This window comes from Balaenoptera physalus, assembly GCF_965194825.1.
Source record: "Balaenoptera physalus genome assembly, chromosome: 6".
Taxonomy (NCBI): domain Eukaryota; kingdom Metazoa; phylum Chordata; class Mammalia; order Artiodactyla; family Balaenopteridae; genus Balaenoptera; species Balaenoptera physalus.
The window spans coordinates 77,450,764-77,468,649 of NC_138885.1; the positions used below are offsets into that span (position 1 = coordinate 77,450,764).

At 33.4% G+C, this 17,886-nt stretch overlaps 1 protein-coding gene across 1 annotated transcript in view; it reads left to right on the top strand.

The window, feature by feature from the left end:
- ZNF804A (zinc finger protein 804A) overlaps positions 1 to 17,886 on the top strand; it is a 302,946-nt gene that overhangs the window by 277,042 nt on the left and 8,018 nt on the right. The window contains exon 3 of the mRNA XM_082466672.1: positions 15,925 to 16,055. Coding sequence (XP_082322798.1) covers positions 15,925 to 16,055 — 131 coding nt within the window. The remainder of the gene's footprint in view (positions 1 to 15,924; positions 16,056 to 17,886) is intronic.

Genomic DNA, 17,886 nt, shown 5'->3' on the forward strand with positions numbered 1-17,886 from the left:
GTCTTATGCCTAGAAAGTAAGCAAACTATATTGTTAAATTAAATTTTGACCCTCCAGGGACAAACACTGTAACAAACTAAACATACTCCTTCAAATAGATGAAAGACTTTAATAGAAAATATCATATTGCTGACTCTAAAATAAATGAATGATGATAGAGGTTTAGGCTTTCAGATTCAAATTATCAGAGGTTTCATCATCTAAATAATAAAACAGGAATATTATGTCATATATAACATTTTGTAGTTTGAAAAACATTATCATGTTATTATTTTGATTTTCTAAAAAACTGTAAAAGGTAGGAAGTTCATATTTAATAGCTGAGGACACAAACTTTTTTATAATATGATTTATAAAGTTATACAGATAACTGTTAATGAATCATATACTCCCAATCTATCTTGTAACTTAAATCTAATCTTTGCCCAAAACATCATGTACTCCCCTGTTATGGTAAGTTTCTGCTAGAAAATAATTATTTCTTAGGTACTGTATTAATTTTCTATTGCTGCTGTAACAAATTACTATAAATTTACTAGCTTAAAACAACACAAATTTATCTTATAGTTCTGAATGTCAGGAGTCCTAAAAACAAGGTGTCAGCCGGGCTGTTTCTTCTGGAGGCTATGGGAGAGAATCAGTTTTCTTGCCTTTTCCAGGTTTAAGAAGCTGCCTTCATTCTTTGGCTCATAACCCCTTACCTCATCTTCAAAGTCAGCAACAGTACAGCATCTTTAAATTTCTCCCTTTCTCTCTCTCTCTCTCCCCCTCCCTCTCTGTCACCTCTGCTTCTGTCATCACATCTCCTCTGACTCTGACTCTCCTGCTCCCTCTTTAATTTATAAGGATGCTTGTGATCACATCTGGCCCTACCTGGCTGATCCAGGAACATATCCCCCCCGCCAGGGTCCTTAGGTTAAGGACATTTGCAAAGTCCCTTTGCCATGCAAGGTAATATATTTGCAGCTTCTGGGGATTAATACATAAACACTTTAGGGGAACCAGTTTTCTTTCTATTACATATACCTTTGCTTAGAACTCTAAGAGAGCTGTATCAGTAGGTTTTATCTAGTATTAAGATTAGCAGACTTTAGAAAGACAGTTCTTTACTAAAACCACTAAATTTAAACAGTTTCACGTGTTATAATTAAAGAGAAACAGTAGAAAAGTATAGAAAATTTACTTTATTGAATGAACTTTGTTTACCTAGTATAATTCATGTTTCTATTAAACAACTCTTTACAGTTTTTCCATCATGGCACAAAATTGGGTTACAAACAGAATGCAAGTTGCCACTCTTTTGTTTGAATTTAAAGTGAATATTTTTTTTAAAAGATTTTTTTGATGTGGACCATTTTTAGTCTTTATTGAATTTGCTACAATACTGCTTCTGTTTCATGTTTTGGTTTTTTGGCCGCGAGGCATGTGGGATCTTAGCTCCCCGACCAGGGATTGAACCCACACCCCCTGCATTGGAAGGCGAGGTCTTAACCACTAGACTGCCAGGGAAGTCCCTAAAGTGAATATTTTTAAATAGATATCCAATAAAAGAGGTCAGATTAGCATCGGAGTCATAAAAATAAAGGTAAAAAACATCACTTGCCTTTGTTCTATAACTGAGCAAGTTTACAGCTAATTTTAGTTTTTGGAGGTGAAATGTCATCACCGTTTTTTTTTCATACTTACAATTCTATAATTTGAAATTTTTATATGATAATTCCTTTGGAAAATGCTCAAACTGATTAAAATATAAACTGCTATCTTTTAATTAGAGATTTTTAGAACTCATCTGTGAACAATTAAATACTGTTCTATCACCACAAGTCTGTTTTCAACAGAAAACATCAGTGAAGTAATACTGGCTCAATCCCAGTTGGTTTCATTAAGAAAATGTAGCAAAACTACCAGCTAAATTAAGAAGAAAAATTAAATGCTTTATAGGTAGTTACTGAGAGCATTTATTTATTTATAATGATTTCTATGGATAGGCAACAGAAAATATTACATGCATTTTAAAAATAATTTTATTTTTAATTTCTTAGAACCTACCTGTATGAATCATTGCTGCAAAAATATATATAAGAATCAAATTGACAAATTAACACAAATGAAATATGATGTTGATTTTCTAAAATATAAGATATAAAGTGCATTCTAAAATGTCTTCCAGCCCTCAGAAATTATTTAGTATCTGTGTGTTACACAAATGAAATGTCATCATATTTATTAATAAAACATATTTATTTACACATTAAACTGGATTAAATCAAAATGTTTCTGATATTTATTTCTTTACACAATTATGCCTCTTGATTAATTAGCATTTTTGAAAAAGAGGGTTTTTGGCTAGGCTTACAAGATAAAGTAGCCTCTGAGTCAGTGAATTCACTCTCAAGTGGGATCTGTATACAATACATAAGCTTCTACCTTTTATCTTTTGGGTTAGAATAAGGAAGAGAAAGAAACCGATATTTACTGAGTAGAAGGAAGTATATGTGCTTTAAATCATTGTTTTCTTCCCCATTTTACAAATGGGGGAAGGATCACTAAGGGTCACACAGACAGCAAATGGTGGAGTCAAATTTCATCTCTTGAAGTGTTCCCAAATTCATAGTTTGTCCATTATAAACACTGTCTTCCTATAGGTTTAATTTTAATGACATAAGTTTTTAGTGGAAACTAATGTCAACATATTACCATGGAGTGTAGAATTTGGGAAATTTTCTGGATATACCTTCAATTCCAGTTTTATTTGGGATAGTAATATACAAAAATACTGAAAATCTAGCCTCCTGGAGATATCCCACATATTCCTGAGGACAAAGTGGCAGGAAAGAAAGACCCTAAAATATGTCTGTAGCTCTTAGGAGTCTTCTGAAAACCACTAAGAAATATCTATAGTTATTAGGTTAGATATTATCATAGGCATTTTAAACTACACTGGCCATAGGCCAGTCAAAAGCAATTCTTTGGAATGCACAATACTTATTTATTAAAAAGAGAGAAAGAAAACAATGTAGTAGTTTTAATGTCAATGATTTTAAGCAGATCAGATTCAACTAAATGTGTAAGCCAAAAACATTTTTATTTTATGTCTATTATTACTTTCTCACATCTTTTGCCCCTCATACTTCTACATTCTCCCAACTGGCAATTTTGCTTGAGGGTCTCAAAACTAGCTCATTTTGTTTTAACCAATTAAAGAAAATCTTGGATAAAATGCTGATTATATTAGAAAATATGAGAAAAATCGATGCATATTTTACTTTTTAAGGTGAAATTCACATAACATAAAATTCACCATAGTAAAGTGAGTGATTCAGTGGCATTTAATATATTCACAATGTTGTGAAACTACCATCTCTATCTAGCTCCACAACATTTTCATCACCCAGAAAGAGACCCCATACCCTTTATAGAGTCACTCCCCATTTCTCCCTACCCTAACCCGAAGCCACTCTGCTTTCTATATCTACCGATTTTGCTATGTTAAATATTTCATATAAATGGAATCATACAATATGTGACCTTTTATGTCTGGCTTATTTCACTTCACGTAATATTTTTGAAGTACATCTATGTTGCACATTCCTTTTCATGGCTGAATAATATTCCATTGTATGGCTATACCATAGTTTGTCCGTTTATTATTGATGGACATTTGGATTGTTTTCATCTTTGGGCTATTGCAAATAGTACTTCTATGTTCATTTGTGTACAAGTATTTGTTTGAATATTTGTTTTCAAACACTTTGGGTATATACCTAGGAATGGAATTGCTAGGTTATATGGTAATTATATGTTTAATTTTTGAGCATCTGCCAAACTATGTTCAATAACAGCTGTCCATTTTACATTGCCAACAGCAATTAACATGAGTTCCAATTTCTCCATATCCTTGCCAACATATGTTATTTTCCTTTAAAAATTTAGCCATCCTAGTAAGTATGAAATGGCATCTCATTGTACTAAGCATACTTTCTTGTCCTTGTTTGCCATTTGTATATCTTCTTTGGAGAAATGTCTGTTCAAACATTTTGTCCATTTTTAAAAATTTGGTTGTTGAAATTTTACAGTTATTACAAAATATTGGCTATATGTGTTGTACAATACATCTTTGAGCCTATCTTACACCCAATAGTTTGTGCCTTCCATTCCCCGCACCCTATGTCATCCCTCCACTGCTCCCCACTGGTAACCACTAATTTGTTCTCTATATCTGAGTCTTCTTTTTTGTTATATTCACTAGTTTGTTGTATTTTTAGATTCCACATATAATTGGATACTTGACCCTTATAAGATATTTTATTTGCAGATATTATATCCTATACTGTAGTTTATCTTTTCACTTACTCAGATGCACACAATTATTTAATTTTAATGAATTCTCATTTATCTATTTTTTCTTTTGTTGCTCATGCTTTTGGTGTCATATGCAAAAACCACTGCCAAATCTGTGGTTGTGAAGATTTAGCCCTATGATTCCCTTCAGAGTTTTGTAGATTTAGCTTTTCTATTTAGTTTTTGATCCATATTGAACTAATTTTTATTAGTGTTGGGTGTCTGACAATACTCTTTTGCAAACTTAACTTTTGTTGTATTGAAAACTCTGCCCTGATATACCTTTGTGCCTTACCCTTCATGTAGTTATTGTTATAAATTACATTTTTGTACATTTATGCACAATGCATAGATTTATAATTATTGAATGATACATTTATGTTTTAAATCACATAGGAGTAAAAGAGGAGCTACAAAGCAAAATACAGTAATACTGACTTTTATATTTACCTATAGAGTTACCTTTACCAGTGTACTTTATTTCTTTGTATGGCTTCAGGTTACTCTCAAGTGTCCTTTAATTTTAGCCTGAAGGGCTCCCTTTAGCCTTTCTTATAAGACAAGTCTACTGGCAACAACTCCCTTAGCTTTTGTTTATTTGGTAATATCTTAATTTTACTCTTTGTTTCTGAAATATAGTTTTGCCAGTTATAGTATTCTTGATTGACAGTTTGTTTTTTCCCCAGTTAAGTGGAAAAGACAAGGGTGAATTAAAGTGCCACTAAGCTCTCCTACTGTGTTTAAGTCATCTTTTCCTTGATTCAGCAATTGCTTGGTTGCTATAAACCCTTGATTATTTTCCAGAGTTTTATCAAGTTGATTCTGATAATTTTTACTTATTTTTCTGTTTCTGTGTAGGGTCAGGTTCTTGGAACTCTCTACTCTGCCACTTTCACTGACATCACACAATAATAGTTTCTAAACATTTGAGATCTTCATGTAGCCATGTAATTTTAGATTCCCAGCATCACATTCCTGTAATGTTTCTTCTGATGATCTAATTGTGGCCAGTGCTCATTTCTGGTTTCATAGATCCCTCCCCTTCAGACTCCCGAAGCTGATTTCATCCCAAATGCTCAAATATCACATTCATGTTTGCTCTTCTGGCTCTTGGCTGCCTGTGTCAAGATCTCCATTCTCTCAAGGTGTGAAGCAGAGTTCCAGCAGCCTCCAGGATGAAGGTCTGCATCGTCACCATGCTCAGCTCTGGTCTCAGTGCCTAGAGGACACAGCTTACCTTGACCTGGCCCTTCCTGCCACATGTGCATCTCTGAATGATTATTCAACATTAGATTCACTTAGAAAGTTATAGGCCAGCATCACACACACCAGGTTTTTTTCTCTCCAGCAGGAGTCCTTCTTACGTTCCCACAGCAGTTCGGGGGCTCTTTCCCTTGGCATTTCAAGTTACAATTTAGTTGCCAAGAGACGAGATCACATGGATGGATGTGGGAGCCACTGTGGCTTAGAAGTTTGTCCTATCTCACAAATAGGAGCAATTATATCTTGCAAAATGTTCTGTGGGTATAACTTCTTTGGTCCTGGCAAGGGACAAACCTAGTTTGCATTCAGGGAAGTCACCAGTTAGGACTTCCCACCAAGTATTAATAAATCCTTCACACTCTTCCCAGCCCAAATGCAGTTTGCAATAGAGGAGTTATTTTCAATCATAAGCAAAATTGCATAATAACACAACTAATATTCCATCTTTATTACATGCCTAAGAAACAGCTATAAGTTACACCAAGGTTAAATTACTCTATAGAGAAGATGTTTGCTAACACTTTACTCATTATTTCTTTATTACATATACATGATAAATCATTCGTAATTACATATATAAAGATAATTTTGAGAGAGAAAAAGAAAAAGTATATATCTATTTCTATATAATGTGATATTATATTTCTCACAGACTTTAACTACTATTGTCCCTATATATTATTTTCCCACTATACTTATGCCAAAAAGATGATTAAAATATTAACCAACCTACAATCATTCCATGTTGTTAAAGATCATGTGTGAAAAAATTCACCAGATTTATTTTATCCTTTTGTATTGGGTATAAGGATTAACTTATACATGTTTAGAGAGCTTGGAAGTATTTGGAACAGTCTAGTTATTTATTAGGCCATAAATATGAATGTATGATAGGAAGAGCCATACAATGGTAATTTTTGTTTTAGTTTTAAAATATATCTAATTTTTATATTTCAAATTGAAATTTAAAAATCTCTTCTCAAAGTAAAACATGCTAGTAAGAAAAAAATGGAAAACTACCATATAATGGAAAACAAAAATATAATTCTTCTGATTTTACCTTACAAAGAGAAATATTCATTGTGTATTGTGTATTGTGTATTTTCTAGCATTTTAAGTCTATTTCTATAGATGCAGATACATTTAATTATAAAATTATTAGCATGCTATTTTTAAAACTAGCATTATAATACAACAATATTCCTAATATTTTAAACTCTTAGCATTATTGGTAGTAGCTGCGTAGTATTTCCTTATAAAATTGAACCATAATTCTTAACTATTCTTCACTTTGGGCCACTCAAGTTGTTTGTATATTTTTAAAAATAAAAGCGTCAATATTTCTTAGACTCAAGTTTCCATTGCTTTCCCTGTATACCAAAGAGCTGAGTGAGATTTTTGTTAGCAAATTTTCAAAGCTTCCTATTGTATGAAGAAGTTAATCACTGCTGTCCTGTGCCAATTCAATTTGAGAAGCATTCATGAGCACTTAAAATGCATGAGACACTTCTGATCCAGCACTTAAGAAAATGAACTGAATGGTTGGAAAATCAGTTTTAGACATAACACATACAGATTGCAAAGACTTTTATATTAGAACTAGAATGAGTTTTTTGTCCACAAAGAGAAACTTGAGTTAATGGAATCTAAAGAATGAGAGGCCTTGGGGAAAGATATTGTTCAGATCTGATATGCCATTAAGAGATTAGATGCTTTTAAAGCTGCCAAGAGAAAAGTCCAAATGATACACATTCATGATAGTAATGGGAAAAGAAATTTAAAAAAGAATCTTCCACAGGTTCACTCAGCATAAAGCCACTGATTAAATAATGACTAGAAGGAAATTACACATTGAAGTGTGATACCATTCACTTGAATAACAACCTTCCCTGAAGAAATATATTTGCTAACATTCTAATAGAACCCAGTGCATATTGTCTTCCAAGAGAGTTAAATTGATTCAGGAAATAGAGATGGTGATTTAGTTGTAATTCTTTGAAGGTATTGCTCTATGTAAGATAGAAAGCATACTTAGATTTTTCAAAAATCACTGAAAGCAGTTCTTGATAGAAACAACTATTGGGAATTTAAAGGAAATTTTTAGCCTGTGGAAACAGTAATAGTGGGTAACATATTAACTTACTAAGATATATGAAAATAGGAACAGAAGTATTGGACCAATTCAAAGGAGTAATGGATTTACTTGTAGTAGAGAAAACATTTAACAAGGTAATTATTATTAATGTTCTAAATACATATTTTATTTAGTAAAAACTAACTCCATCTTAAAAGATGACATTGAAAACATCAATCTTAGGATGCAAAAACTAGAAGGAGCTTTAGATATCATCAGCATCTTCATCTGAGCAAACAAAGGTCTAAGAATTTGATATTAATTATCCAGTCACACATCTAGTAAGTAGGTACATAAGCCAAGATTACATGCAGCAGCAAATAAAAATAAACCCAGATAAAGTTGGCTTTTATTTATTTTTTTCCAAACTACATAGGTAATCAGTCCTAGAATAATGCAGTAATTCAATGATGCTATTAGGGGATGGGGATCTTTTCATTTTTTGCTCTGCTATCTTTAGCATCTAGGCCTTCTCTGCCAAGCTGACAACCTTGCGATTGAAAGATGGTTGCTTCCCACCTAAGACTCCCAATTACACATGGGTAGGAAATGAAAAACATGGTAAAAAAAACATAAAGAATTTTTCTTTAATGAGGCTTATTTTTTTAGGCATATCCTCCTCAGAGGCACCTGTTTACAATTCAATTAGTGAGGCCTGTGTCACATATCCACTCTTATTACAGGGAGGCTGAAATTTTTATTATTTTAATTGAATATCTTTCTGCCCACACCCCCTCCCCCCGCTGCAAACTGGAATTCTGCTAATGAATTAGAAGGATGTAATTGATAATGTGAAGGCAATTTGCATTGTTCACCACAGACATCATAACTATATACCCATCTTCTGGTGAAAACCTGTATTAATCAGAGTTCTCCAGAGAAACAGAGATAATAGAATATTTATTTATCTATTTATCTGTCTATCAATCTGTCTGTCTATCTCTCTATCTGTTGACTTGTTTTCAAGAATTGGCTCACACATTGTGGGAGCTGACAAGTCCAAAATCTGCAGGGCAGACTGCCAGATTGAAAACCCAAGAAAGAGTTGATGTTGCAGTCTCAAGTCTAAAGGCTGTCTGGAGGTATAATTCTTTTTTCCTGGGGGACTTGTCTCATCTGTTAAGACCTTCAACAGATTGAATGAGGCCCACCCACATTATGGAGAGTAATCTGCTTTACTAGGATTTAAGGAGTAAATCTGATTACTCATCTGATTTAATGTTAGTCTCATCTAAAAATGATCTTAGATGAGATTAGCATCTAAAATCTACTGATTTAAATATTAGTCTCATCTAAAAAATTCCTTTACAGTGACATGTAGTCTGGTGTTTGACCAAATATCTGGGTATTGTGGCCTAGGCAAGTTGACACACACAGTTAACCATCATAAGTCTATCTCTCATCAATTTGGCACCCATAGATATCTCCTTAAACTATACTCAATCTCCAAAAAAAGACAACAACAGGCGATATGCTTCCTAACATGATACAACTATCCTGTATACAACTGAAAATGCACTGACTTGCTCCCCAGAAAAGGATACAAAGTTGTTGCGTGATGTTCTCTCTTCTCCTTGATATCCTATCACTTAAATACTATGATGTAAATTCAACACATCGTATATGATAAGAGAATAAGAGATGAAAGAAAATATATATATATATTTTTTTCATAATTAAATGAGGAAGAAATACCCATGACAATTACAGTTCTCATTTCTATAACTAGTCGTGGTCATAGTTGGTATTTATAACTGCTTTATTCCACTACTCATTCCCTTTGCCCTCAGCAAGCAGCTTAGCTGGTCATGGTTCTTTCCATGATGGAGTGAGTCAAACCTTCATTCCTGAGGGGTCTGGGCCATTAGTAATACTGCCTGAATTGGGTTGTAGTTTTTCCATTGACTTTAATCACAGGGCATGATAACTCTAAGAGACACCAAAGGGATCTCCTGTATTCCAGACATAATCTTCCTTACCTCCACTGTGCTAGCAGTTCATTGTTTCCTTGGTAATCAGGATCAATCATCTCATCTAGCACAGCACCTCCCTTCATTGCCTGTTGATTCAGTGGCATAAGAAACCCAAAGCAGCAAGGTAGCAGATATAACTTCCAACTCAGTGGAATACTTGATGTGTCTCCTGGAGAAATTTTTCTGCAATTTGGAACTAAGACTTCTAGGTCAGAAAAGCATAAGGTTGTGGGTACAGAAAGCAAAAATTTTGCTAGTGGACCACTAGGGGTAATAGTGAGTGGTGCCACCTCAATTTCCACCCCTGGATGTTTGAACCCTTAAATCCTGGTTATGAGAAAAATAGCATCATATATTGGACACTAATTCAGAGCATATACAGCCTCCTAGAGAACATTGCTCCAGCCCTGCTAGGTATTGCCACCTAGTTGGAGATATAACTGAGTCTTCCAAAGGTCATTCTACCATTCTATCAAACCAGCTACTTCAGGATGATGGAGAACATGGTAAGACCAGTGAATTCCATGAGAATGGACCCATTTCCACATTTTTCTTTTTTTGCTGTGAAGTGAGTTCCTTGATCAGAACAATGATCATAAATGTGGAGTATCATGATGGTAGAAATGGCATTCTGTAAGTCCATAGATTGTAGTTTTGATAGAAGTGTTGCATGGAGGGGAGTTAAGTTCACATCCAGAGTAAACGTCTATTGCAGGAAGAACAAAACACTGTCTTTTTTTTTTCTTTTTTCAAGGAAACTGTCCAACGTAATCAACCTGCCACCAGGCAATGGCTGATCACACCTGGGAATGGTGCCATATTGGGGGCTTAGTGTTGATTTCTGTGGCTGGCAGATTGGGCACTCAGAGAGCAGTCCTGGCTGACAATCAGTAGGAAGCTGGGGCTCTCAGTCCTACAACCAGAAGGAAATAAACTCTACCAACAACAAGCTGGGGGCTTGTGAGATGATCTTTTCCAAGACAAGCCTCCAGATGAGAAAACATCCTGGCCAACACCTTGACTGAGCAAAGAACAGGCACACTGACTTACAGAAACTGTGACATAATAATGTGTGCTGCTAAGTTTATGGTAATTTGTTAAACAGAAATAGAAAATAAGCCTAATAGAAAACCTTACCTAATCACTCTATTTGAAATTGCTATCCCTCCCCTTACTTCCTGCACCCTCAGCTTAAATTCATTTCATCCACAGCACTTTTCACTATCTACTATACTATACAACTTATTTATATGTTTTAATGTCCCTTTCTCTCAACTATGGTGAAAATTTCATGAAACAAACAGAGCTTTTTTCCTCCTTTTGTCACAGATATATCAACTGTGCTTAGAATAGCAGCTGACAAGTAATGGACACTCAAGGAGTATTCGCTGAAAGACAAATGAAAATCTGTATCACATCCCAATAAGCCTGTCCTAAAGAGTTACAAAGCTTGAATAATGTATAGAAGAGTAAATATAGGAGATAAGTCACAGGAAGTGTTCCTGGAAATCCTGATTCCAGTCTGTTTCTACCACTTGTACGCAACTCTGAACAAGTCTAAAACTTGCTTAGCTTCAGTTTTGTCGTCTCTGAGTATGGACAATAGTGCTAGACCTGTTTGCTCACATGCTTATTTTCAGAGTCAAAGTAATGTATATAATATTGCTTAATAAATTTTAAGGAACAATATTAATTCTAAATGAAGAAATACAGGTGGGCAATATATATGTAAAAATATTTCTGCTTCCTAGTAAACAAATGAATTATAGGCAAAACATTAATGATAATATCACGTATTGACTGTCAAACAAATTTAGTAGGGCTGCTACCCAATATTGTGTATATTCCCAATATACTGTTGGGAAGAGTGAAATGATGGTATAAAGCTATGAATAGCAGTTTGGAAAACCTCAAAAAAGTGCATGTTTATCTTTTATTCTAGCAGTTTTTCTTGTAGGAACCTGTCTTTTGGGTGTAATTAGACTAGACAGGTGTACAATATATAGATATAAGAATGTTCATAAAAGTTTTGTTTGCAATTGTAAAACGATGTAATTCACCTAAATGTTTAAACACAAACTGATGTGTTATTTAAATGGTATCTTTCTCTCTCTCTCTATTTTTCTCTCTCTTTCTCACATTGAAGAAACCTTTTGCCACTGTCTGAACACCACCATTAACCTGAGGCTAGGATCATTGTAACTTTCCCAACCATCCAACTCGATGGGTTTTCCTGAGACCATATCTGAGGACTAATGACCTGTGTTGCCCTTGTGACATTCTGTTTCTCTATAGACTAAGAGAAGTAAATCGGTGGGAAAGTAGAGTAGACCCTCTGAGATGGTATCATAACCAAAGAATATTGATTCTTGGTTTTTTCATCCTTATTGCATATTTTCAAAGTATACATTGAATTATATGTGAGCGTACATTATAATTTGTTTTGCAATGCAGTAGCTAAGCCACACAATTTCCTTTTAACATACTTTTAATTTTCTAATTCTTGCTGACTGTCATTCCTGTCTTGACATTTATCACTAAGAATTTCTTTTGAGTGATTCTCAGTAAATTGTTGAGGAAGCTTTTGAAATAGCATTGATATTTCCATAAGCCTCACAGGTATTATCTTGTATATTCATTTGTGTGGAACTTAAGTTTTCTTTCCATTTGGCATTCTCAAAAGAATTTACTTGGTTTCTATTTTTTGCCTTTCAAAATTACTCTACTTGATATAAAATATGATGTAGGACTTTATTTTTCTGCAGAAAAATTCAAGAAAGGATATAAAGACTGATAAATTTTATCCTAAAACTGACCAGAGTATTTGACCAGGCCTATAATCTCTGCAACTAAATAGTCCCTAAATGTTAGTCAAGTTTATTTACCTTATCAGGAAGTCTGTCACTGAGATAAGAAAATTATGTGTACATAGAGGGAGATTGAGATCAATAGGAACACTTGAATGTAGTTTGGTGCTCCTTGACAACCTCTACAAGAAAAAACAACATTTGCTTTCTTCACTTTGCTGTACACCTGAAACTAACACAACATTGTAAGTTGACTATACTCCAATAAAAAAATAAATAAATGTACACAGTTCCCTAAATCATAGCCATATCAATCACTCAGTTATATCACAGATAATACAACACTACTGCCATTTGGTAATTGACAGACTCCTTGCTTTTTAACTATTATGTCAGTGGAAATGGATTAGGTCAAATCATAATGGTTAATTTGAAACAGTAAATAGTGAAATTCTTGGCGTTTCATATACTTGCTTTAGAAAAGCTTAACTTTTTTTAGAAGCACTGTACTTTTACTTGGATATATATGCATATTTATATAATAGAAATTAACATTTATTCTAAAAATTTTATTAAAAATAATCAAGTTTATCTTTCTTAATTGTTGTCTCCAGTTACCCAAAGAATCTAGTAAGAAAACAAATTACGTCTGCTTCTTAAAATATCGCTATTTATAAATAGAATTTTTAAAACATCTTTGAATGTTAGTTCTTTTATTGGTATTGCAAATTTCTTTATTTTACTTGGCACTTTGATTCTTTTAAATGTTTATTTTAGAGAACTTATCTTCTATTTTCTTTCAAATTCTCTGTTAGCATCCTCCTCCTAACCCAAACCCTCTCTTGATTGAATATCTGTTTCTTACAGTGGCAGGTGGTATTTCTCAGTAAAGGTAGTGCATATCCTTTAGGTCACTCAATTATGCACATCCAATAAATCACTAATTTTACTTTTCCTCTCCACTGCAACTCCCTTAGGAAAGGCTTTTATTGTTTCTTACCTGGTTCATGGTAATATTCTATTTATTGGTTGCTTTGTCTTTAATCTTGTTCTATGGCAAAGTTTCATGCATACTGACGCCAAAAGAATCTTAATAAAATGAAAGTCCTACTGTGGCACTGCATTATTTAACTCCTTCAATGTTTCCTACAGTCACATTTAGTCATATGATAGACAGGGTTCCCCATGATTTGGTTGGACCCCATAATTCATCAATTCTCATTACTTCCACAAATACACTCTGCTCTAGCCATCCTTCTTTACAGCGTGCATTTTTCTTTTAGAGTATGCATGCTTTTATTTCTATGTTTATACAAAACTGGTTTTTTTTTTTTTCCCCAAAAATATCCTCTCACTTCCAACATCCAACCCTTCTTCTTCATGCTCTTTTATATCCTTCAAGACCCAGATCAGATGTGACTTTTCCCAGGTAGCCTACCTGGGGATTGTTGGGGCACCCCTGTTCTGTCCTCGTATGGAACAATAAGAATACCTCAACCACTGATTGCCATTATCTCTTCCTGTGTGTCTTTTCTCCTTATTTCTGTAAAATGCATATAAACATACACTCACACACACTTGCCCGCACATATAGTCACAGACACAGAGACACACACCAGATAAAAGTAAAAACATTTTCCTTACTCTCTGAAAAATATCCCAGCCATTTAACAGAATGACCATTGCTGGTGATCAATAAATTGTTGAATGAGTCTTGATATGACTTCAAGATTTTAGGAAATAGAGATGACCAAGACTATGAATATTTAAAACCTAGAATTAAAACTTTCTTGCCCTAGTATCTCTAATTCTACATATTTTTAATAACAAATAATTTAATATGTATTATAAAATTGTAGCTACATTTAATTGTTATATCAGTGCAATGATATATGTCAAAATTTTACTTTCTATGAAATACTAGTACAATTTAGATATTTATGACATGGTTAATCTTTTATTTAAATTCAACTCTAAATAAACTCCTTCACAAATATGTCAATGCAAATGATCTCAAAATATCTTTGTGTTATGTTAAAATAAATATTCTAGAGTAATCTCATACATATATATGCATATATATGTATATATACCTTATATAAATCCCATTAATTAAAGTATTAGAGATTATTTGAAGTTTAAGTTATGGTTCTATGTAGGAGAAATTGAGCAGATACAATCTAGGATGACCAATAATCTAATATTATTTCATTAGCATGACTTTTTTTTTTTGGCTGCACTGCACAGCTTGCGGGATCTTAGTTCCCTGACCAGATATTGAACCCGAGCCCTTGTCAGTGAAAGCATAAAGTCCTAACCACTGGACCACCAGGGAATTCCCTAGCATAACTTTTTTTGAAGTAGGAAAATACCTAATTTGGAGGATCTAAGTGATTCTACATAAATCAATAAATATTTATTGAGTAGGTCTTTTATAGATCAGGCATTGTTCTAAGACCCTGGCATACATCAGTGTATACACATAAGGCATTTATTAAGATTTTGTTCAACCACTTCATAAAAATGTGATTAGTATATGTTTTATTCTCGTAAAGTCCTATTCTAAGACTCTGACATATCACGATTGCATAACAACATGAGCTCCATGAGAAAAAACAGTACTTTAATCATTTTTAATGACTATATACTGTCTCTGTGAAAGACTATAGTGAAAATATTTGGGGCATGGGACCACTTTGGGGTCTCTTAAATCATGCTACATACATGGCTATTTATCAATTCTATTCAAGTTGACATGTTCTTTTTCTGGCCTTCAGCCTCCAAACTGAGCTCCTTTAATACAGATGAAACATATGCTCAATATAAAAAGAATTTACACAAAGACACTTAATTTTCTTCCCAGATCTTGAATTACGTGGTAAATATGCCTGGTATTTGAGGGGAAGGATTATTTTAAATCACATTAGTAGAGGGCATTTGTCTTATGGATTAACATAAGGCATTTACTCTTCTTAAAAAATATGAAAAGGATCAGACACCTTTCTAATATAGAGCACATCAAAATATGATGGAATTTATCATATATAACTGAAATACACAAGCTTAATTGAATTTATTTTAAAATTAGGGGTTTATAAGACTCCAACACTTCATCTAAATTAGGCAGAGAATCTTGGCAGGAAACAATAAGTAAAGAAGAAAGTTTTCCTTTCCAATTTACCAGGGTATAGGCATATCTTTTGTTATAGTGTAATAATATGTTTTGGCATTTTTTACAAGACAAAAGTGCAAGAAAATATTTTGTTAGAAGTGGATGGTCACAAATGCTGTGTTTTCCTTAGATGAGATCAAAGATGATGTACTGGAAAATTCCAACAACAACAATAGTAACTTTGACATTGCCATAGACCTAAATACTGTTAATTATTTTTGTATTTTTTAATAGAGACTCAAAGAACTAAAACAAAGGGAATTTGCTCGAAATGTAGCATCTAAATCCAGGAAAGATGAAAGAAAACAGGAAAAGGCACTCCAACGCCTGCACAAGCTGGCCGAGCTAAGAAAGGAAACTGTATGGTGAGTCTACAGTAAAATGTTAAGTTTTCTTAAAACATGACAACAAAAAAAACGAACTGAATAAAGGGCACAAATCTATCTATTTCTGTACCCGGAATAAGACGCTCACATTTTCATGGCTTTCTGTGGGCTGTAAACACTAAATTGAATTTGAGTTTTATGCAAACACCTGTTTAATGCACATTTCAATAAAAAGCCAAATTACTATAATTTTAGTTTGTAAAAAAATTAATTTTACATTATTCTTCTCTTTAAGCTATCTTAGTTGAAAGCTATTCTATTTCTTGGTGAAATTCAAAACATTTGATTGAAGAAGAGACCAAAGCACCATCTCATAGCCTTTGTTATAAATGGAGTTTTAGGAGGAACTTACTTTTTCATTGAAAATTTGGAGAACTTTTATTTGCAATGATCTTTAGAACACATATGGAGCGAAAAAGAGAGGTTCCTTGCTCCATATGTATTCTTAATATATAAAGGTCAGGAGGGCCCTATGCATGTCAGAGGTAGGTTGAAATTAGTTTCGCTGTGAATGAACTCTAACTGGACTATTAAAACTTTACAACTCTTACACTTGGACCTGCTTCTAACAGAGAGCAGCTATAATGTTATAAATCAGAACTTAAAAATTCAGGCCAGGACAATGTTATGAAAAGATAGCCACCCTTAGGCTACCCTCCACCCCACCCATTAAATAGGCCTCTCTGATTATTATTTAAAACAAAGCTATTTTATGCCAAATTTATTTTATACAGAATAATGTTAGGGGATATTGACATATCAAAACATTGTTTGAGATGTCAGCTTTAGAAAAGTCAAAATAAAATTTAAATATATCTGGAATCCTATAGTGAACTGTTAATATCAAACATAACCTCTGTTGAATTATACCAACCAGATATTTTTATTCTGTGTAGTAAAAAATGAAAAATTATACAAGTGCAAGTTTACATTTCATATTATCTCGGGCCTATGTAATTTAATTCATTTGCAAATGTAAAGTCTAATATATTAAGAGAAGTAGAGCTGATAATAAGATATGTACAAAAGAAGCAAAACTTCTTATCTAAATTACTTTTCTTAGCATACATAAATATTTCACATTACACTGCTCCCCCAGGCACATGATTTTCCCAGTAATTTGGTGCCTCTAATGAGGTGTAAATTAAGTAGTGTTGCTTCTTAATATCAAACAAGGTAATAAAACAGTCCACTGTGTTAGATATTGAAGAAATTATTCGATTAAAAATATTTGGACCATTTATAACTTCTGAGAAACTAACTTTTCAGAAAAGCATGGAAAATTCTGAACAGCATAATTCTTTTGGGGTAAAGATGATACTTAGGTAGTTCTTTGTTTATGTGCTGGACAGTATCATTCTTTTAATAAGAGCTCACTATTTATGGTATACTGTAATTCCAAATAAATGGAAACCATATCGTAAGTATAGTCTTTTCCTATATTTACTCTATATAATGATATAATGGATAACTTCAGGATAATTTTTAAATATTAAGAACAGCCAATCCAAAAGACTCAGAGCTCTCACTGAGCATATCACCTGGCCTTTGGTAGATACTCAGTGAACACTGGTTGAATTGAATTGTTGAACTGAATTCCCAGCCCTGCTTACATCATAACTGAGAGTTTTTCTTTAACTTCCTTCATATTCTCCATATAGGATCAATGATGTTGAGTATTTGTGAATTAAAAGTAATTTTATTTTAGAGAGTTCTGTATTCTAAAATGTCACTGAAGAGGCCATGGGGGTAAAAAAATTCTTGGTCTGGAAACACTGGCTGAGAGCATAGAAATGTCTTTGACCGTTGC